This window comes from Eulemur rufifrons, chromosome 19 (genome assembly GCF_041146395.1).
Source record: "Eulemur rufifrons isolate Redbay chromosome 19, OSU_ERuf_1, whole genome shotgun sequence".
NCBI lineage: Eukaryota > Metazoa > Chordata > Mammalia > Primates > Lemuridae > Eulemur > Eulemur rufifrons.
In genome coordinates this window covers 56,578,286-56,600,918 of record NC_091001.1, presented here as the reverse complement: position 1 = coordinate 56,600,918, position 22,633 = coordinate 56,578,286, and the positions used below count along the sequence as shown (strand labels likewise).

Sequence of the window (22,633 nt, the reverse complement as noted above, 5' to 3'; positions counted from 1 at the left end):
AACAATTACCACTTCAAAAGCAAAGTGGTGATGAAAATAAAACATTATAAACTTGATTTGTATTAAAAAATAACACATCGGAAACCAATAACCTGTATGTACTTATGATTTTTTTTTTGTAAACCACAAAGTAAGGTTTATTTATATTTCCTCTTCAATAGTATCTACTTACTTGCCTTATTTATGTTACTTCTGGGAAGGGAGAGTGTGGAAAAAATAAAACTCAATGTTTTAAAAGTAAAGTTTAATTTTTAAACACTGCAATGTTTATCTATTTTTCCCACCAAATGTTAATTATTGAAATCCTTAAATAAGGAATTATATTAGCCACAGGTTTTGTTAAAGGTTGTACAAAATACATACCCAAGCTGAAAAAGTCTGCATTGTTGTACTTCGCTTACCTGTTACATTTCCCTGGGTTTTGTCAAAATCTGTCTCTGCCCTTGAGGATATGTGTCTCCTGGGACACTGTGTATTTGGGCAGAAAAAAGATGGAGCTTTTTGAGGCTTGGCCTCTGCCTCTAACTGAGGAGCTTCAGTTCATTGCGAATCGCTGCTGGATGCCCTCCCTGCTCTGCCCAGGGCTGGCTTTTGCATTGATCATCCTACACAATGAATGTGTGGCTGGGGTTCTTTCCCTGCGTTTATGTCATTGTCTGTTGAGGCTCCTAAGCCGAGAGGATAAAATCTTCAAACTACTGTGCAGACCCCATTCCCATTAGTTTTCTGAATCAATAACCTATTGTGTTATTTCTTTTATTCCTTTGCTTCACCTGAAGGCCCAGGAGAAGCCTTGTGCTGCTGTGTGATAAGTAAACAGAGAAAAATGGGGAAGCGATATTATGCAGGAAATTGAAAGAAAAGCTTCTCACCAAAGTTCACTTATTTCAGCCAACAGAATAAATTCTGGAAAATATTTATTTTACTTATTCATAGCCCTGAAACCTAAACTTGAAAAGATAGAATTAAAAAAAAATTAAAGTTTATACTAGTTGTACTTTATAGCGAAGATGCAAAAATGTAAACAAAATATTATTGATAGCAAGTAAATCTCGCAGTGTGCTAAAAGAACAAAGATCAAGTAGTGTTTATTCTAGGACTTCTAGAACAGTTGAAAACTAGAAAATTAGGCAATAGAAAAAATTGATAGATGCCAAAGGATAATGGGTAAATCAAATATCTAGATCTACTTAAATCTTTTATTAAACTAGAAATTGGATGATATAATTTTAAAATGTTTACCTTAAATCAACAGACAACATATTTAACAGTGATTTTAAGAGAAACACTGCACTCAAGGACAAGAAAAAGATGTTTACCATTATTAGTTTTAATTAAAATTGTTATAAAAGATCTAGTAAAAAAGAAGTAAAGGACACAGACACTGGATATAAGATACAACAAAGACAATGATTTATAGACTATATGATTGTCTCAAGAGAATTTGAGAAGACTATCAGGAAAACCATTAGAACTTCAACTGAATTACAGCCTCATTAAGATAGCTGAAATAATGTCAAAAAATTTTGAAATAACTATTATAAAAATTAATAGCTTCTAACATACCAATAATAATCCATTTAAAAAAACTAGGGGGAAATGATTACATTTTCATTTCCAAATTAAAATGTTAAATATATATATAACATGTATAATAATACACACAAGCTTATATATATTATGTAATATAAGACAAAACTTTTTAAAGAAATATTCAGGGCTTATATGATGAAAAATATTAAAAAATCATATAAGAAAATATATTAAAAACTTGACTACATAGAAGATGTACCATGTTCATACATTGAAAAAAACTTGATATGTCAATTCTCTCCAAAGTTAATTTCTAATTTTAACGCATCTAATGCATTTTCAATAAAAATTCCAATAAGACCTTTCAATCAACATATTTTAAATAATGAATCCAGTGTTATTGGGAAGAATAAATACATATTGGTGCTATTAAAGAAGTAGTCACCATAATAGATCAGAGACAGCCTAAGTATAAACAGAATTTGAGACATTACCTTTGTAAGGTAATATCTCAAATCAATAGGGAAATCATCATTCAATAAATGTTGTTTGGACAACAGGATCAACATACCTGGCATTTAAAAAAGATGCAATCTAATTAAGTTAAATTATTGATAGATTAAACATTTATGAAAACTTCAAAATCATAAAAGTACAGTAAATGAACTATTGTACTATTTTTGCAGATTTATTTACTTTTGGGCAAAGGAAAGCCTTTCTAAACATAACACCAATGAGAGAAACCATAAAACAAAAGATACTTGGACGTAACTATATAAAATAATTTAAGGGACTTTTGGGTCCAAAATGGCAGCATGGAAGCAAGCTGGCTTCACTCTCTCTCCTCCCCCCCACACAAAAAAACAAAAACAAATATACAGCACTGGGATTATCACCAGCAATATCTCAGAACTCAAACATGAGGTTGAGATTGTTTGGGGGCCACAGAGAAGTGAAAAAACTCCAAGCAGATGGTAATAGAATCAGAACTCCATATCCTTGATGCCCCCTCCCCCAATCTGCCCTGCATTAAGAGTTTGGAAAATTTTACAGTGTCTACACTGGAAAAAGTGAGATTGAAGTGGAAAACCAGCTTCCCCATCATTTTGGGTTCCCTGGCAGGAAACCTGTTCCTCCCTCAATTCACTGGAAGCATTAGGGGTGCAGGAAAGGAGGAATATCTCTGAGGACAGCCAGAGACAAAGGAGGAGGTAGGACTACACTCTCCAGCCCTGGAAACTCTGCTCTGTAACTTGGTCAAAGGAGATGCCATCAGAGTGGCTGTTCAGCAGCATCACACTGTGGGAGGTTCATTGAACAGGTCCCCTGGGCACAAACCCCTAGCCTGCCTTCTACCACTACCAAGACATCCCCTTTGGGACCTCCCTCCTTCAGGATGGGCGGCACTCTAATTTTTACTAGAACTGAAGCAAATCTGGCCTTAAGGTGCCATCTAGTGCCAAAGAAGGGCAAAAACCTAGGGGGGCAGTGGAAAAAAAGAAAGATAATCAACAGGTAAATTACCAAAAACAATCTGTAAGCAAATATATCCAATAAAAATCAAAACAATCCAGACAGTGAAGACTGTAATAAAAAAATAATCCTTCAATGCAAAGACAGAGACATACAACCACAAGAAACACTAGCAAGTGGGAAACCATGACCTTCCCAAATAGACAAAGCAAGAAACCACTGATTGACCCTATTGAGGCAGCAACATGTGAACTCTCTAATCAAGAACTCAAAATAGCAGTTTTAAGGAAACTCAGTGATCTCCAAGGTAACAGAGAAAAGCAATTCAGAAATTTATCAGAAAAATTTAACAAAGAGGTTAAAATAATTTTAAAAAATCAAACAGAAATTTTGGAACTGAGAGATACATTTGCTGAACTGAAAAATTTATTAAAGGCTCTTAACAGCAGAATGGATCAAGCAGAGGAAAGAATCAATGAGCTTAAAAACAGGATATTTGAAAATACATAGATGAGAAAAAAGAAAAAAGAATGAAAAGGAAAAAAGATCATCTACAAGATATAGAAAATCACTTCAAGACCATATATAAGAATTATTGGTGTTCAAAAATAATTTAAGATAATCACTGAAAAAGAAATAAAATTTTAACCTGAAACAGAAATAAAATTTGCATAATATGACAGTCAAAATGTTATATCCTTAATATAGAGCTTCATCAATTCAATATGTAATTTTAAAATTGAGGTTTAAATTTTAAAAATCCATTAATTCACAAGTAAATAATAATATAAAGGAATAATATACAGGAATAAGAAATATACAAAAATGTACTCATTTGTAAGACATGCAAACATAAACAATATTTTTATTTCTTTAAATTTGAAATTATAATTCTGAAGTTGTTAGGTATATGGGTAAAGGAACATTTCAATACGTTGGTTCTGTAAATTCTGATTCATGGTGCTAAATTGCTAAGGTTTTTCTGAAAACTAATTTAGCAGAATGAAGCAAAAACCTTAAAATGTCTAATACTCTGAACAGACAATTTTTTTTCTCAGAATTTATCCTGATAATTATACATGTGTTCTAGGTTAGCTAAAACATACTGATCACAAATTATATATTGTAGCAACAAATAGAAACACCCACAAAATCTATAGATGAGGGATTATTTACTTTGTGATACTTTGTAACCATTTGGCATGATCTTTTAGAAAAAAATTTATTACATGAAATATTTCTCACTTTACTATGTTAAAGAAAAGCAAAATTGCATATGCTGTAGAACTATAATGATGGTAAAGATCATATGCATAGAAAAAAGTCCTGTAATAAAATCATTGGCAATAGTGAATTGACAACAGTGTTGTTTGGGTAGTGAGATGATAGTTGATTGTGCTTTTATTTTTCTTTATACTATTTTTATAAGTTGCTAATTTTCTTTAATAATTTTATAATATTTTATAGAAAAGTAGAATATTTTCTAAACTATAGTTTAAACTAAACTTAAATGTGTTCAGAAGGGAATTTGGACTTGGACAGATAATATTCAATATAAGTTACTTTTCTTAAAAAGGTAGCTTAAGTCCATACCTAAATGAACAGACTTAAGAAATCTTTTCAGACTCCTTCTGGCCTCATCTGCTTAATCAGAACATGAGTAGTTTGCACTTTTTATATTGCTGTACTTGTCAACTGTTCTATACACAATGGCTTTTGTTGGTCTGCTCTATCTCTGTTTTTCAGTCGTTGACATTTATAGGAGCTGTGCTGTTTTCAAAATGCTGAGGAGGGGTTGGGAGGAAGTGGAGCATGAAATTTTTATCCAGGTATAGACAGAAATGGAGAAAGGAAAGATATAGAAAAAGAAAAAAGGATGAAAGCTTCTAGATGAAGTGCGGGGCCAGACAGACCCTGGCAAAAAGCCCAGTTCTTGGAAACTGGCCCTCACTGCGGGATTTGGGGATTTGTAAACAGCACAAAGCCATTGATGAAGATACAAGGGAGGAAAAGGATCAACTGTGGCCATCTCAACAGGACTGCGAGGCTGCCCTTGACTTCTACTAAACTGGCTGAGTCCATGATCCAAAAAGTCCCCTCTTGTTCTTTTTTAAAAATTTTTAGAGACAGAGTCTCACTCTGTCACCCACCCTTCACCCCAGTATTCTCCAGAAGACTCCTTGGTAGATATGTGGCACTGTTTTGTGAAAACCAAACTCTGGACACTTCTGTATTACCTAAATTCCAGCACCTCTTACATCCCATACTGGCACAGTTCCTAGAATTAAGTTTGTCTTGATTCTCTACAGTCTTTCCTGTTCAAGGAGTAGGTAACTAGAATTAACACATTCCCATTTTAAAATACAAATAGGGAGGTAGAAAGAAGTCCATATCATTCCCACCATAGTGTGATTTTCAGCTACTCTTCTCTTGATTCAACTCAATTTACTAAATTGGATTGGGCTATGAAGAGAACGGAGTGGTAATTTGGGATTGTGCATTTGTGAGGCAGGATAGGGGAGTGCCTCAGTGCAGGCTTGAGCTGGGTATTGGAGGGAAACCACCAGAAAGGAAGAGGGTAGTATCTGTGCCTTCTTTGCATTCTGCCTAAAGTTTTAGAAGGACAGTGCCTTAGCAGGGCCACTGAAAGCCTACAGTGGCCCTGATTTGGCAGATGTTCTAGCTGAGTCTTTAACTCATTAACTTCCAGAAACTTCATCATTGCAGCTGGGAAGAGAAAGGAACTTCAGGAACAAATTTAAATGATGCCTCCAGTGAGGTTTTCTATTTTAATCTTTTAGCCTGTCTTTGAAGAGCCCTGTTAAGTTTTTGAGCTAACTAGCTGTATTTCACATTTCAGGGCTGCTTCCATTTTAGTTCCCATCGTGAATTCTAGGGCATTTTAAAGTCCCCTCTGGCTCCCTGGGACTATTTAGGAGACTATTTCAGAAATTTCTGGGCTTGTCTTTTGTTTAAACATTTTCAGAGTCAGACAAATCCTCTTATGAAAACATATTAATTATTCAAGAGGATGTTTCTTCACCATAAAATAAAAACAATAAATCGTACAAGGTGGATATTTAAGCTTATGCTCCTAATCTCCCCACGTGCCACTTAATGTGCACACAAGGCTTTTAAAAATTAGTGTCTCAATTATATTCTATGATAGAGGGAACAGAGGGGTAGCCAGCACGACTATTCAGCACCCTCCCTGTGTGAGCTCAGGCAGCTGTGTGATTTGTGAAGGTAGCTGCTCACCAGGGCACTGGGCTGAGCTATAAGAGCAGAACATAATTTTAGATTGTTTTTATTACCTGAAATCAATGGCATTGAGGAGAAAGGGAAGGTTAAGAAACCTGGCACTCCTAGAACTCTGAAAAAGCCATGAGATTTTGGCTTATAGGGGAAACCTGGTTGATCTGAAGAAAGAAAAATGTTGTAGTTGGAAGTCAAGGATGCTAGGAGGTTTCCAGGTTCCAGGAGGAAGGCTCCTGCCACTGAAGGCATCATGCCAAGAGGAAAGAAAGCTGCTGTGTAGACCTTCTGTATAAGAGGCACACAATGTCTCTGTAGCACAGGTTTGAAGTATGCTGAGAGTCTGGATTAGTCAAAACCAACACACACTACCCCATTTTTGATGATTCATGTGGGGAAACAGGATACACCCAGAACAATTCTGGCATATATTTTTCATGAACTCAAAGCTTCAAAAAAGAAAACGAAGGACCCAGGACTGATGGTGATTTTTTTTTTTGGGGGGGGGGTGTCACTTTTTCTGTGTCAATGCACAATTTTGAAATGGAAATCAATAAAAAGGCAAAATATAAGAAGGTTCAGAAAATAGTTAACTTGAATCAGGCAGAAAGAGAATGCAAATGAGGGGTGGGTTAATAAAATACCATGGCCCCAGGGAAATTATTTTTCCCCCAGGGAAATTTTTTTTTTCCTCATGAGGCAGGCAATGTGTTAGAATTACAAATCTGGAAAGCTGGAAATATGCTGCATGATTTTACCTATGTAAATCAGATGATAAAATGTGAAGACAAAAAATTGGGAAAGGGTAAAACTTGAAGGATGCCAAGGAAATACAGGGCACGATGGGACTACAAAACTCGATCCCAGTGGAAAAGTGTGGGTAGACCCTGTGGGCACTGGGCAGGCAGAGCTCCACTGTGAGAAGGGGCTCAGGCCTTGGGCTGCAGCTTTGGTGAGACGCCTGTGAGACACGCCAGATTCGGGTCTCCGATTCAACTCCCGATTCCAGAACTTCAACTGCCCCTTATAGACAAGATGATTCTGCCACTTCTGTTGTATGACTTTGTACCCTAGGAAGGCATTTAAAAAAAGTAAACAGACAATGAAGAAATGGTACTTCTTTGTAAATAATTCTTGTGCAGTAGTGAGTTTTGTGATTGGTATATGTTGCTTTGTGTGTGATTTGCTTTTAAGATGTTAGAAATGAAAATCTGATATATTAGAGACTTTGACTTTCCAGCTTTCCAGATTGGTAATTTTAACACATTGCCTGCCACTTGAGGAAAAAAGATTTCCCTGGGGCTATGGTGTTTTATTGAAACAAAATGATCCTTTCTAATTTGTTATTTTTTATTGTTTTCTGTGAGTTGTATGCAATGCAATCCATGTTTTTAGAATTAAATTGCCAATATTACAACAGTCAGAACATCCACAAGTAAGATTTTCACCAACCAACTGCAGGGTTTTGCCTCATGTGGCCCCAGGCTCAAAGCTAGTCAGAGTTAAATACAACTCACATGGCAGTGAATGTGTTAATTTCAATACTTAGGAGGATTTAACAAATTAATTTTGTAGTCAATGTTTGGATGCTCAGGAGAACCTCATTTACAGAATTTGTAAGTTTAGTTCTCAGGAGGTTGAAATGCTTTAAGAGAATTTGATATGCTAAATTTAGAAGTTTTGATTTATTAGATTTACAAGAGCTAAGTAAATCCTGAGAAAGATTTTGTTTCTCTCAATTGTAAGTCATCCTGTTAGGGATTTAAAATTTTTAAGAAAACCAGATGCATTAAATTTGTGATTATAGTTTGAAATACTTAGAGGAATTTAATTAATCAAGTTTATAAATGCTGTTTACACTTTTAAGATTATTTGATTTGTTAAGTTTATAAAAACTTGTGACTAATTGAGAATATGTAAGATGGCTTGATTAAGTTTGAAAATGGTGTTCAAATATTTAGTGAGAAGGACTCCATCTCATGTTCAAGAATTAATTGAGCTTCAGTCAAAGGGCAAAGGAAGGTGAATGTTTAACACTTTAAGACACAAAACTAGATTTATAAGAAAACTTCATGATTTATATGTTCAAAGGCCCAGAAACACTTTACAACTTTAATAAATTGACTATCAATTAAAACATGCAGGCCGGGCACTGTGGCTCACGCCTGTAATCCTAGCACTCTGGGAGGCCGAGGCGGGTGGATTGTTTGAATTCAGGAGTTCGAGACCAGCTTGAGCAAGAATGAGACGCTGTCTCTACTAAAAAAAAAAAAAAAAGAAAGAAATTAGCTGGACAACTAAAAATATATATAGAAAAAACTAGCTGGGCTTGGTGGCGCATGCCTGTAGTCCCAGCTACTCGGGAGGCTGAGGCAGAAGGATTGCTTGAGCCCAGAAGTTTGAGGTTGCTGTGAGCTAGGCTGACACCACGGCACTCTAGCCCAGGCAACAGAGTGAGACTCTGTCACAAAAAAAAAAAAAACAACAAAAAAAACACAACAACAACAAAACCATGCAACTGTAAGTTGTGTGAGTTTTAATATCCCTCAGATATTAAACATGCAAATGATGCTCTCCATGTGCGGTAGTGACTTTGGGACATAAAGCACTGAGAAGTGAATCTGTGGTTTGGGGGATGGTATAAAAGAAAACATTTGGTTTTTCTGAACCATGATATACAATATCCAAATGATGGACTTCTAGTAGAGTGTGTGTATGTCTCCATAGATGGGAAGGATGCTGAAAAGCATTTAGGAAAAGATTTGCTGACCCAATCAAGAGGATTTTAAACTACAATCTGAGAGTGGAAAGATATTAATGTTTCATCCTGTTGCAATAGGGAAGTACCTTGTATAGAAGGAATCGAGGAGGAGGCTGAGATAGGAATGGACCTGTATAATGGGTACATTGGTGTGACAGGGTTTATTAGAGATCATAATGTTAATTACTATTAACTTAGCTCTTACTGGGTGTCTGTCAATGAATTGGAGGCTTTCCACACCTTTCCTTCTCTCCTTGCAACAATATTCCACAAGGTAAGTTTTATTATATCCACTTTATCAGATGAGGACACTGAGGCCCAGAAAGATTAAGTATCTAACCTATGTTTCTACAGCTAGTAGATGGTAGGACCGGTACTGGGACCCACCGCCTGGCCCCTTTCCTGTATTCCATACTACTGCAAAGGGCTAGAAGTAAGGTCATTAAAGGGTACTCTCTCACAAAGGACATGGAAGGCGCTCCACAGAAAGTCCCAGGTTGTTGCACCTGGTAGTAAAGCTGAATTGTAAAGTAGATTAAGTAAAGAATCATTAAAAAAAAAAAAAAAAAGGGAGGGCAAGGGATCAGGCCCAGGGCTGCTTAGACAAATTTCCCGTAGCAGTTCATATGCTGCATTAAAGCTCATGCTGAGGTTTATGTCTCAAAGACATCATTAAAGCACCTCTTCATCCCTGGGGTTTCTTATCCACACAGCCTCGTATTTCCCTTTCCACTGAGGTGGAATTTCAGCCTCTCAAGGAGGCAAGAGGGGAGTTTGGGGCAATGCAAGCCAATCCCCTTGTCTGCCCTCCGCTGGTCTATGACTTCCTCATACCACTGGATGCTGGAATTTTCCTGTGTTTGTGGCATTTTAATATTTTATGGACTAGGCATGTAGATAACTACTATGGATACAGCACTTGGAGGTGTGGGTGGATGGTAGTTTTCTGCTGATCTCACCTTAAGAGGGACAAGTAAAGTGGAGGGTGTCCTTCTTGTTGGAGAAAAAGGCAGGGGGTTGATAACAGTTGGGCCACAGAAGGGTCCATAAAATGTCTGTGAGTTTCCAGTATGCCTGGGTAGACAGAAGGTACGATGGAAATAATAGACACCTCCTCCAGTGCCTTATCCTGAGCACAGTATCTGCTGGGGGCAGCAGGATATGGGGCAAGAATCCTGTGGGGCTCAGTCACCTGGAGTGTGGAAGAGGCAAGTATTAATTAAAAGCCATAGTTATCCTAGAACGGGGGCTTCTGAATCAAAAGTGTTCTAAGTTGTAGCAAAACTCCATGGCAGGCAGAAATTTGGTCCAATTTTTCTTTTGCTTCAAGGGATAAGATCATAGCTGTGCTTTAAGTGTGTTTGATGCATTGGGTCTGATTTTCAGATTTTGATTGATGTGTGCAGGAGAGAAGCATAGTCAGTTCGCTCATGACACACACACGTGTCACTTGGATAGGGTCTGGGAAGAGGAAACCAGAATAAGGTATCCTTGTTTTCAGGGAGCTTGGTGGGAGAGACGGACATGGTATAGACAGGTACGCCACCATTGGACAAATGCTATGGGAATAGGTAAGAAGGACACCTCATCTAGACTTGCAGGTCAAGGTCAGCTTCTTAGTGGAGGTAGCTCCTGAGCTAAATCTAAGAGGACAGCAAGGTCACCAGGTAGGATGCCACTCCTATAGCAGGTGGTGCTAGACAGGGTAATGGTAATCAGGTAATGCTCAGTTCTAGTCTCCCCCTTTTAAGAGGACCATTAACAAATGTGGATGACCAATAGAGACAAATGAGGATGGAAAGATGAAGGAACCAGACAGTTAATCAGGGTGGGGAAGCTTCAGGAGGGATGTTGGAAAGGCTGCCACATGGAAGAGGCACGAGACTATTCAGAACAGTCCAAAACCAGGGAGGTGGATTTTAGTTCAACAAAAGGAAGAATTTTCTAATAATTTGACAATGGATTGAATTTAACAAATGAGACAAATTGAGTAAAATATTTAAGCACAGTTTGGTACTCTTACAATGGTCCTGTCTGGAAGGTTGTGGACTTGAAGTTTAATTTGGGTGGAAGATTGTCAAAATGGTCTCTAACATCTTCTCTGGAACAATAGGACCCTTACATTGCTTTTCTGCCTTCAATGACAGCTTTTCTTAGATGAGATATCATCCCAAAGCCGCGTAGAGCAGGAGTACGTAGGCAGATGTCTAAGGCACGTAAAAGCAAATTGCATGGGTCTCCAAGCTGTGTGTGGGTGGACAGTGGGAGGACAGTGCTGAAAGAAATTGCTTCTAATAGCCTTTCCAAGGTAGAAACAGAGTTCCTCTCATCATCATTAGGGTTAAATAAGGCAATGGATTGGAGAGTACACAAAAGGTATTATCAACTTCGTTAACATAAGGTATCCTTTACCCTTTCTAGTTTCCAGGTGACCTATGTTAATAAATCTTTATGAGTATTCCCAATCCAGTGTTCTTGAATTAAAAAACAAAACTCCATTCTTTTCTCTGTACCTTGCTGCTGCTGCTGCTGCTCCTCCTCCTCTTCCTTTCTGTTTTCTCCTTCTCTTTCCTCTCCTCTTTCCTCCTCCCTCCCCTATCACACCTCCCCTCCTTCTCCTTCTCCTTTTACCAGTAGGTCTTTCCCACATTTCCAAGGGTAGTTCTTTGCTCTGTCTCCAAGCTGCCTCAGTGTGACATCAGTTGCATTGGGTTATACAGTATTTGTGACTTTGTCAATCCTCAAAGACTAAGAGCACAAGGGCAAAGGCAGTGTCTTATGTCTCAGAATCTGGCACACAGTAGGTGCTCAATAATGGTTTGATGATTGGATGGATGAGGAAAAAGGCTGTTGCCCTCATTGTCATCTAATTTTATTCTGCCTTACCATACTCTGCAGACACTGTCTCTTACAGGTCACCAACGTTCTCTAATTGCCAAATCCAATGTTCTCATCATCCTTGGATTTTAATGACACAAACCAATACAACAATTAATACAATCAACCACGAGTTGCCCCTCTTAACCATTGTCACTCCTCATTTCCTGATTTCTCTAGTAACACTCTGTTTCTTCTTTTCTCCCTCCTAGTACCAGGTGGGACATTCCTGTGACTCTGGGGCCTCTTCTCTGGAAACATAGGCAGAAGAAATGTTCTCTATGTTTCCAATTCCAATATCTGTCTGTTTGGAAAACTCCTAAATCTACCTTTTGATCTCTGGCTTCTTACTCTTTATCCCATCTCTCAAGTTGCTTTTTGGGCATTTCCAACTACTCATTATATTTTCACATCAAATCCAACAAAAACTGTACTTGTTATCTTCCTACCAACTCCTCCATTCATTTTCTGATTCAATTGTGAATTCACTTCTGTTGCATTAGTCTGTCATTCCCCCAAATACTTTGCAACTTTTGGCCTCCGTGTTCTTGTCATACAGTTTCTTCTACCTGGAATGCCACCTTTTTTTTTTTTATCATCCTCTTTAAAAATCTTACTTAAACTTTAAGGTCCAACTCCATTTCTACCTTTTGAGGTCTTCAATTATTCACCACTGCTGGGCATGATCTCCCCCTCTTCTGTCCTATAGAAGGTGTCCGTCCGTACAACCCCTATGAAACGTATCACTCAATACCTTAAATTGCAATCACCTCTAAATCAGTCTGATTTGCCCTAATACACAGCATAAGCCCTTTGAAATTTTGAGTTAGGAAATACCACCTTACCTTGATGGCATCAGCACTTGATGGATTGAATACTTTGTCTAAGTTTAACAGTGAGTGTTTTTTCCTATGATCCTTATTCTACCATTTCCTAATTCAAAACAATAACAGTAACAAAGTCTTATGCTTGTATTATGTGCTTTTATTTTGAGAATTACTCTTTATTTGCCCCCAATTAACCTATGTTTCTGCCAGTTAAAATAAAACCCAACAGCCTTGACCATTCAGGACACTGCAGACTCCCAGGAGTAGGTGGAGAGTGTGGCAAGTATAGTGGGGCAGCTCCAGAGAGGAGGTGGGTGTTGATCCTCTCTAGGAAAGGTCTTGACACCTAAATGACCCATCTAAGATGTAAAATACTCCATACGTAACAGGTACAATGTACACTATCTGGGTGATGGGCACACTTACAACTTTGACTCAAGCAGTACAAAAGCAACTCATGTAACCAAAACATTTGTACCCCCATAATATTCTGAAATAAAAAAAATGAAAATGAAAATAAAAATATAAATAAATACGTTTTTTAAAACCCTCCATTTTGATCCACATCAACATTGACATTTGAAGTTCTTGAATGGAAAAGCCAGTTGTGGTGGAGGAACTTCTAGTGAATGGCCACTCTCAGCTCCGCAGGGGTGCTTGGTAATAGGTTTCCAGGTCCAACCAAATCAGTGCAAAGGATTCTGGAATTTAAGCCCTGCCTCTGGGTGGGGTGAGGAAGGTCTATTCTGAGACAGACAATAGGATCCGTATCCAGCCAACAAGGTAAGGTTCAAGGACAGATGGCAGGTCTAGTAGAGACCTGGGAAGCGGGCTACTTACATTGGTAGCTGGGTATGGCTGGGACAGAGTGGAATGGATACCAGGGGTCAGTGGGCAAAGTTTTTGTTATTTATGCATGTATTTGTTCCAGGTTCCTCTTTTACTATCTCAGAGAGCTCTTTTCCTCTTTTGCCTTCAACTGTTACTCCTATCTGGGCAACTATATTTGATCATGACCATATCTCATATTGTCCAGAGACCGTCCCTACTTGGATGTTTCCTTTCATTCAAACACGATGTATACAGAACTAGTTTGAGTAGTGAGCAACCTTTACCTTTCATCTCACTGAAATTAAGCCTACCCCTACCAAGTAAAGAAGCAATGACACAGGCCAGTGCTTTTCTGAGCCTCCTGTTGCTATGCGCATGGTTCCAAATCAGGTTACCTGTTGCCCCTTCACCCCTCCTATGGGGCTTAGAGACGGCCCCCTCCTTCCTTCTTAGATTCTGCTCCACAATGCGGGGCCTCAGCACCACAACAGAACCAGTCATTGTCACTGACCCCTGCAAACTGGCTGTGTCGCCTCTCAGTGTTCCTCATCTTCAGATTTCATGAAATGTCATACATACCTTTTAGTTTTTACAGTAGGAAAGAATTTTAAAATCTTAAATGGGAGAAATTACGGAGTTTCAATAGGTAAAATCCCTGGTGTTTGTTGAAATTTAAATAAAGGTAGATCTTACTTAGCTATATTTGTCTTTGAAACTTTTTTTATTCTAGGTAACTGCTGCCTTCAAAAAATAAATATTCCTTATGAAGGGGCTATCTCTTCCTTTTCCTTCCTCTCTTTCTCTCTCTTTATTAGCCTGGCTCTCTATTTATGGACAGGCTACAGAAAACATTTCAATTAGTACTGCAATATGCAGCTAAAGTTTTTTTTCTCTATGTACATTTTAGTTCTAGAAGGAAATTAGACAAAGTTTACTGAGATAGTTCCACCCAACAATTCCTTTAAAAATCCTTTAAAATTAGAAGATAGAGTTTTTTAAAAAAAATTCATCTCATTTGATCCAAGAATTCCACTTCTTGGAATCTATCCCGAGAAAAAAATCAAGAAGACAAAACAAAATTATCATCTATAAATGTTCATTAGAGCATTAATCATAATAGCAAAAAATCTAGGGATCACCTAAATACCCAACAATAGGGAAATGGCTAAGTAAATAATAGCATATTCACATAATGGAATAATATGAAGCCATTAAGATTATGTTTATGAAGACTTTTTAATAACATGGGAAAGTATTAATATTTTCCATTAATATTAATGGGAAAAAGTAAGCTACAAAATTCTATAGAACTTGACCTCAATTATGTAGTGTAATATTCATAAAACAGAAATCCAAATGTTAACAGGTGTTATTTTTGGATGGTGAGGCAATGGTGATTCATATTTTTGTGTCCACATTCATTATATTTCCCAAGGCTTCTACAATGAACAAGGTTTAATTTTACAATCAGAAAAACCACGATGCTGTTATTTTTTAAGACTTGATTCAAAGGTTGTCCATTAAAAATTCAAGGAATATACACAAAGCTAATTTAGCATTTCCTTTAAGTCTGCATTTCCATGTAGACTTACATGGAGAAAAGGAGAGAAAATTCATATGGAGAGAACTTAAGGCCCCCTTTCTTTCTAAAATATTCTTGGGAGAGAATGGATGACCATGCATGTGGTGGATACATTCATTAGAGGGCCTGGGGGGATGAATTCATGGTGTATTCACCAGGCTGAGCAAGGAAAAACAGATAGAGCACTTCGAGGACATAGAGATAAAGACATGAAGCCTCATCCCTAACTCTGTCCATTGATTACCTCCATGGGCTGTATCTGTGTATTAGAAACACAGGGACATTTCTCACTGCTGTCATTTCCCAAAGCTCTGGCATCTGAGACCTTCTGATTTCACTGAGCAGGTGTCATAGAGGATCAAGGTCCTGCCATGATTTACCTAGTGAAAAACAACAATGGAGCTGAAACCTGGCTTCCTGTCCAATCCACTGTGAAGACTCTGACCCTGAATCCAATCCCTCTAAGTTCTAGGGGAAAGAGCAGGGCTGTGGAACGTTTCTGTGTAAGACAAAGGGACAGAGCTATCTGTTGGTGCTCTATCAGCTATGGAATGCTTCAGCTCACACTGAATGACAGGTATTCCTAGATCTGTGCAAGGTCCCAATGCAGTAAAAAAACAAGACTAAATAAATAAATAAATAAAAAACCCCCCAAAACGCCAAAAAACAAGGAAAAAAAAAAAAAACCCTTTCCCTCTAATTTAGGGATCAACAAGAAAGCATGTGTAAGGATGAAATGGCATCAGGTTTCACTGCCTGGATATTCAGTTATATATTATGCCATGGATTTTTTTTTTAAGTTTAAGGAAGCTGCCATAAGATTAAAGTAGCAAGTCCATGCAGAACGATTTACAGGTATACCTCACTTTCAGCAAACTGAGTATCTAAAAACCAGAGTAGCATAAAGATAAATTTACAAAATACTTTATTTCACAACTACTTTGAGTAATGGGTTTACCTTCTACATGTAAAATATAAATTGATTCAGCACAACTTGTTTTACATATGACATATCAAGCACATTAGGGTTGGATAAAGGGAGATGTACATGGAACTAACAAATCAGCATTTGGACACCACTACAAAGGATGGAAGTATAGATTTCCCTGATTTTAAGTGTTCATTGAATGCAGAAGCTGAGAAAGATCTCAAATCAATTATTGCAAGTCATAAATAATCTTTAAGCAAAGGGGGTTAGTAGTTTGGGAATTTGTTTGCTGAAGTTTTCTCCTCGCTCCTTCTTTGGGTTTCTCACATTCATTTATCTCAGCAAGGACATCAAATGAATCCACAGTGGCAGGTGTTTAAAACATATCTCCACATTCCAGGTAAACATTTAATACCTGTGCACACACACAGACACACACACTAAAGACCTAGAACACCTATGAGAAAGTCAATACCAATAGAGGTGTGCACTAATAATCAATTTTCCATCATGATACGTGAAGAGCTCCGGTATTTGAAAATGTCAACCTTTTCACTTTCAATCAGCTTCTGAAACCCCTGTTGGTTGCAGGAAAGGAAGTGCTGTCAATTGCTTTTGCCAAGCACGTTTCTCTGTGGATACAGACAGGCCAAAAACATTGACCTTACATTGCAAGAGAAATTTAGGAAACCTCCCAGGTAAGCTCCCTGGATCTCTACCTGTGGAGTTTCTTGAGAACAGTGTAGCTGCCTCTCATCCCTGAATGAGAACTCCTAGCAGCACAGAGGGAGCTGAATTAGAATCCTAAATATTTTATGATTCTGATGAAATGCTCTTCATATCCAAACAATATTGGAGAGTTGAAGTGGGAGCAGAAAGTCCCAGAATCTTTAGGAAAAAGTGAAAAATGAGGTATTTTGCCTAAACATAATTAAAACACAAAGGCAATAAGAGGCTGCCCAACAGAAGAGCAGGCCTGGAAGAATTTACAAAGCCCCAACCAGGCACTGGCTCTATTGGCCAAGCCCTGAACATCCCCTTCAGGCTTTAAGGGTAAAGGGGAGAAGGAATACATGGGAGGGAGAAAAGCAGGAGTTGAAAAGAAAGTGTCAGAAAGATGAGTGGAAAAAGGGTGAAGAAAGGGGAGGTAAATGAAGAAGAGTATGTGTTGAAAGGAAGGGAGATTGGTGATGGGTGAAAAAGGGAAAGAAAAAAGATAGATAAGATAAAGTTCCCCATCAACAGCTGACTCATTTATTTCATTACTACTTTGGCTGTCCCCATGGGTGAGCCCATCTTCCCTTTGGACCATACATGATCCAGCCCCAAAACTTCATAGCAATGCCATGGTTGTCTATGAACTTTCCTCCTTTTCTACAAAAGGCAAGCTCACCTATCGAAGGCCACGGCCGTCATGGAGTAGATACTGGCGAAGACAGCAGCAATGGGGAAGAAGTTGTGGAACTTGCAGTAGAACAGGCCGTAGTACCACTCGTTGTGGACAGCGTAGGTGAAGTTCACTACTGTATTGAATGCAGCCATGGAGGCCTCCGCGAAGGCCAGGTTCACCAGGAAATAGTTGGTCACTGTCCTCATTCTCTTGTGGGCCAAGATGATCCACATCACCACTACGTTGCCCACCACGGAGGTCACCACAATGACCGTGTAGGCAGTTGCCCAGAGGACAATTTGCCAGGCTGGCTGCACGAACTGGTTGGGCTCTGAGGTGTTAGTGGAGATGTTTGGGAAGAGGTCTGAGTCCATCGGAAGGACGTTGTCCATTTTGCAGCTAGAGTCCTGTGGCTGGCGCCTGGGGCTCGGGGTCCAGCTTAAGTCAGACAAGAAGGCAGAAGGCCCTTTCTTGGCAGAACTCTTTTTGCAAGCAGGGCTTGCCGCTCAGAAGATAAACACTTCTAGATGCGCTGTCTGCCTGCCCCTGAATTCCTCCACTTTCAAGCTTCAGGAAGCGTCTGAGTTCAGAAATCTGGCGATAGCGTCTCTCCTGCGTTAAATTGGAAGAGGGAAAAAAATTGCACCAGTCACGATTCTAGGAAGCAAGAGACCCCCGTCTTTCTGCACCTGCTGCTGCTTGCAACTCCCCTATTTTCCCTTCCTGCGGCGGGAAAGGCAAAGCCCTGTTCTGCGTGAGGATTTGGGAGCAAAGGGGGCGGAGCGGGGCCGTCACGGCGCGACCTGTAAAAGTTATAAGTGTATGGCCAGGATTCTGGGGCCCCGGCTCCAGTTGGAGATTTTTCCTTCGCTTTCGCTGCTGCCGCCGCCGCCTGCAATTTCGCAAGCACCTCTCAGCTCGGGAGTTAGCAGAACCTCAGCAGGCTGCGCACCAGGCTTTTATAACCCGCTGCAGAGACGTCACCGAGAAGGGGCAGTACCTGAGCTGCGTACTCGCCAGTCCCCGTGCGCAGCGCAGCGCGGCAGCTGCGCCAGCTGTTGGCAACTGTCTCACTCCACCGCCGCAGCCACCACGCCTTTTGCTGCTTGCTACCTGCTGTTGGCGTCTGCAAGCCAGGAGTCCCACGCATTCCGCGAGGGGGCAGTAGGTGGCCTGGGAGCAACTTAGCCAAATGGGGTCCGCAACTGGAACTGCAGTTGCAGCAGCGCTGCTGGGGTAAAGGAAGGGTTTGGGAATCAGCTGGAGTGAAGGCCACTCAACTTCCTTGGAGGGTAGCCCCGAGCCCTGCGACAGTTCTGCAGAGGCGCCTGCCTGTGGCAATGGGAGCCGGGCAAATGTGGGGGAGACGTGCCAGCGCTGCGCTCCCGGGCGCGCTCCAGCCAGAGCGCACCGCAGCCTAGCTCCAGCTGCTACAGAGTAGCAAGAGGAGACGGCTCCAGGGTCCAGGGTCCAGGTGTTCGGAAAACAACTTTACTGAAGTCGTTTTTAGGAAACACACCTTCAAAAACCTGGCTTCTTTACTTCGCGGGCAGAGTTCCCTCGGCAACAATGATAGGCTTTAAGCTTTGGGAACACCTTCTTCGGCCACCCTGGGACTTGGCCCCTAGCTCCAGAAGAAGCTCCATCTGAGCCCTCCAGATGAGCCCTCTGCTCAAGTACTGGGGACTGGGCTGGGCTTCCTGCGAACCCTGGTGAGCGCAGGAGCCGACTGTAGGCAGCATGTCGCCCAGACGCGCGACTCTGGGCTCCCTGCCAGCACCTACTGCGGCGTTGCGTTCGCCTTCCGGGTACCTAGCAGTCTCCGCCTCCGCGCCTCTCCGGCCTGCAGGCTAAGACGGGGTCGGGGTGGCGTCAGGGACTCTTCCCACTGGTCCTTTCTAGGTTTGCATAGGGACTAGAGGGCAGGGCAGGTCTACCCGCCTTCTCTCCCCACCTCGTCCCGCCCCGCCCCTGGGGGACTTTGAGGCCTTGTCTTCCAGTGCAAGGCCACTTCAAAAGGTCGGGCTGGTGCGGGGCGGGGCGCTGGGAGGAGATGTGAACCATTTTAGAGAAGCTGAGATGGGTTGAATTCCGGAGTGTGCTCCGGCCGGACTGCCCCAGGCGATGCGGTTCCATCGGGAATCGAACCTTCAGCATCCTCCATGGGCTCATTTACTCCCTCTGCCAGCCCCGACTCCTTTCAGAACTGTGGGATGCGGGCGGGGATGGGTAGTACAGACCCGCACAGTGGCTGGGGCTGGTTTACGCCGGCACTCTCCCGGAGCGGCATTTACGCCCTAGTACCGCGAGCGCTCACAGTGTCCCTCGGGAAGCGCTTGAAGGCTGGGAAATTTATTGTATTGACTTAAACCAGGCTAAAATCTGATCCCCTTGTCGGGGCAGGAAAGCTGCCGGTTCACTCTGGTTTTACTGGAGTCTGGGATGTGACCGTTTATAGGAACTGCACCTTGCTCTGCCCAGTCTTCTGTTACCCCTAAACCTTGGAGAGAAAACCCCAGAGATGCCTTGAGTAGAACAGCGCCCCCTTGTTTAGAGCAGCGGCACAGGAGATCTATGTGGAAAGGAACGCTTCCTCCACTTTGGACCACACGTTGTTGCTTCCACGGCCTCACAGAGTTGAGAGAGAGACAGAGAGAGAGAGAGAGAGAGAGAGGAAGCAGGAGCGCACGGGGGTGTGTGTGAGATTTCTCCACCTTTAATTTTTCCTCCCAAGCTGTACAAAGCTGTCTTTCCCTCTTTCTCCCTGTCCAATGGAGTCAGGTTGACATTTTCAAGAGAAACTTTACTCAATGTCTGGGCTGGGGGAGAGAAAGCCAATAGAATAAAACCTAAATATATAATATACATTAAAAGCTAAATATAAAAGAAACAAATCAAAATAAAAGCTAAAAAGTAAACAGGTACCTATTTATCTTTCAGTAGAGCAAGTTGATGCCTTGAATCAGATCCTGTCCTGAGAGGAAGTGTCAGGTTGGGACAAGGAGGAAGGGGAACAGATGCTTTGTCTAGGGGGTTTCCATTGAGAAACAGATGAAACTAGGAGATGCTTTGTCTACGATAGGAGGAACAAATTGACCAGAAGCTGGGCTTCCAAGAACGAACGGATGATATGTCAAGGGGGCTTCCAAGGACTAAATAGATAGTTTGGTCTATGATAGGTGGTGTCCAAGGACTGACCAACCAAAAAGAGGTAGAAAGGCCACAAAGTGGAGATATGATCAAGGCCACAAATGAAGGTCTCTGGAGCATGGGTACAAGTAAGGTGACGACAGTATCCTCAAGTGACCTACCTTCATTAACATAATAAAAATCACACCGACCCACACCATGACAGTTTGCAAATACCTTGGCAACCCCCAGAAATTGCCTTACAAGGTTAAAAATGGAGAGGGTTCCCAGTTCTTGGAATTCTTCACCTCTTTCTGAGAAAAACCATGAATATTCCACTTCCCACTTAACATAAAATTAGAGAATCAGCATGAAAGGGAAATTCTTGTTAAACTCAGGGTTTCCTCCACTCTCGGGGTTGACCCATTCCTTCTCTGGAAGGTACTATGCTTTAATAAACTTTGGCACTTTGCTGACTTGCATCTGCTTGGTCTGCCCATTTGCTCCATCAACTCGGTACCAGTAACCATTCTTTGGTACTGGGAACCAAAAACCAGGGAACATGGATCTGCCATCTGGTCCCCACACCTGACAGAAGGGAGTAAAGCACCGACAGTCTAGTGAAGGAGAAAGAGGCGATTGTCTGTCCAGAACGGGCAGAATTAGGATGAGCAAAGGTTCCAGGCCCTGTGTGAGAGAGGAGGGCGGCCACTTAACCTAGACAACAAGGGGAATCAGGGCAGAGGGAAGAAAATCTCATCCATGAAGATACCTGAAGAATGATTTAGGATGGGAAGAGGCTGAGAGTAGAAGGGAGGAGAATATTCCAGGCAGTGGATTGATAAGTCAAACCATGTCACTCTGCTCAGAGTCCCACAAAAGGCTGCCCAGCTCACTTAGACTAACATCTGCCTTCCCTATGGAGGCCAACAGGACTCTGCATTCTCGGCCCTGCGGTGTTGATGAGGCTGGCCTGGGTTGCTCTCTTTCTGCTCTGGGTTCTTCATGACTAGTAGCCATATCCTAGGAGTACTTATGACTTATCAAAGTTAATTTCTTTCCTACAAAAAGCAAAGCATACTCATGATGGGTTCACAACTGAAGGAAAAAGAGCAAGCCTCAGCCATACAGTAGCAGAAGAAGGTGTTCTCAGTTCTAACACATGGTAGGGGGAGGCACCTTCTCTAGCATTGCCCCATCTATAATAAAGTAATGACTTTCTTTCCCACATGGGGATAACTTTGCACAAATGTATCGATAAAATTTTATACATGCTGTTTTCCTTCAAGAGATGCTTTTTTTTTTTTTTTTTTTTAATCCTTTGGCTCCTCTTTCTGCAGAACTCTCTCCTTGACACACAACACAGCATCACCCATCTCAATGTAAATCCTGTTGACAATGGGGTATAAATCCTTCCTTGTTTGTCCAGGGTCTTTAATACTATATAGACAGAAATACACACACACATAATACTCACAGACGTAAATGCAAATATAGGATTTTCATTGTTGTCTGCATTTTGTGTTTTTCACTCCAAACTTTGTTCAAATACTTCAGTCAACAGGTGTAGATTTAACTCATTCTTTCCAATTGCTAAATATTATTCTTATGGTATGGATGCAACATAATTTATATATTCACTTTCATATTCATGAAAATTCACTTCGTTTTCACTTTTTGCCTCTAAAGACAACACTACAATAAACATTCTTTACATATGTCTCTATAGCCTGATGTTTTCTTTCTATGGGGAAGATTCAAAGTGGAAATGCTGAGTAATGTGTTATATTTATATTATATGTGTATGTGTGTCGTATGTCTCTATTTATATTTAAATGTTGCCAGGTTGCCTTCCCCAAAAAGTGTGACACTGTTAGTTTTGTCAGTCTGGTGGCAGTAAAATACTATAACATTGCTATTAGAGGGTGTACATTTTCCTCACTACTAGAGAATTTGAACTTTTTAAAAGACTTTTTTTGGCTATTTGGATTTTCCCTTCTCTAAATTGTCATTCTCGTCCCTTGTCCCTTTTCTGTTGGATTGTTTT

General features: G+C 40.6%; 1 protein-coding gene across 1 annotated transcript in view; it reads right to left on the bottom strand.

The window, feature by feature from the left end:
• TACR1 (tachykinin receptor 1) overlaps positions 1-17,849 on the bottom strand; it is a 141,809-nt gene extending 123,960 nt beyond the window's left edge. Inside the window, exon 1 of the mRNA XM_069494820.1 lies at positions 17,461-17,849. Coding sequence (XP_069350921.1) covers positions 17,461-17,849 — 389 coding nt within the window. The remainder of the gene's footprint in view (positions 1-17,460) is intronic.
• Positions 17,850-22,633: the final 4,784 nt, after the last annotated feature.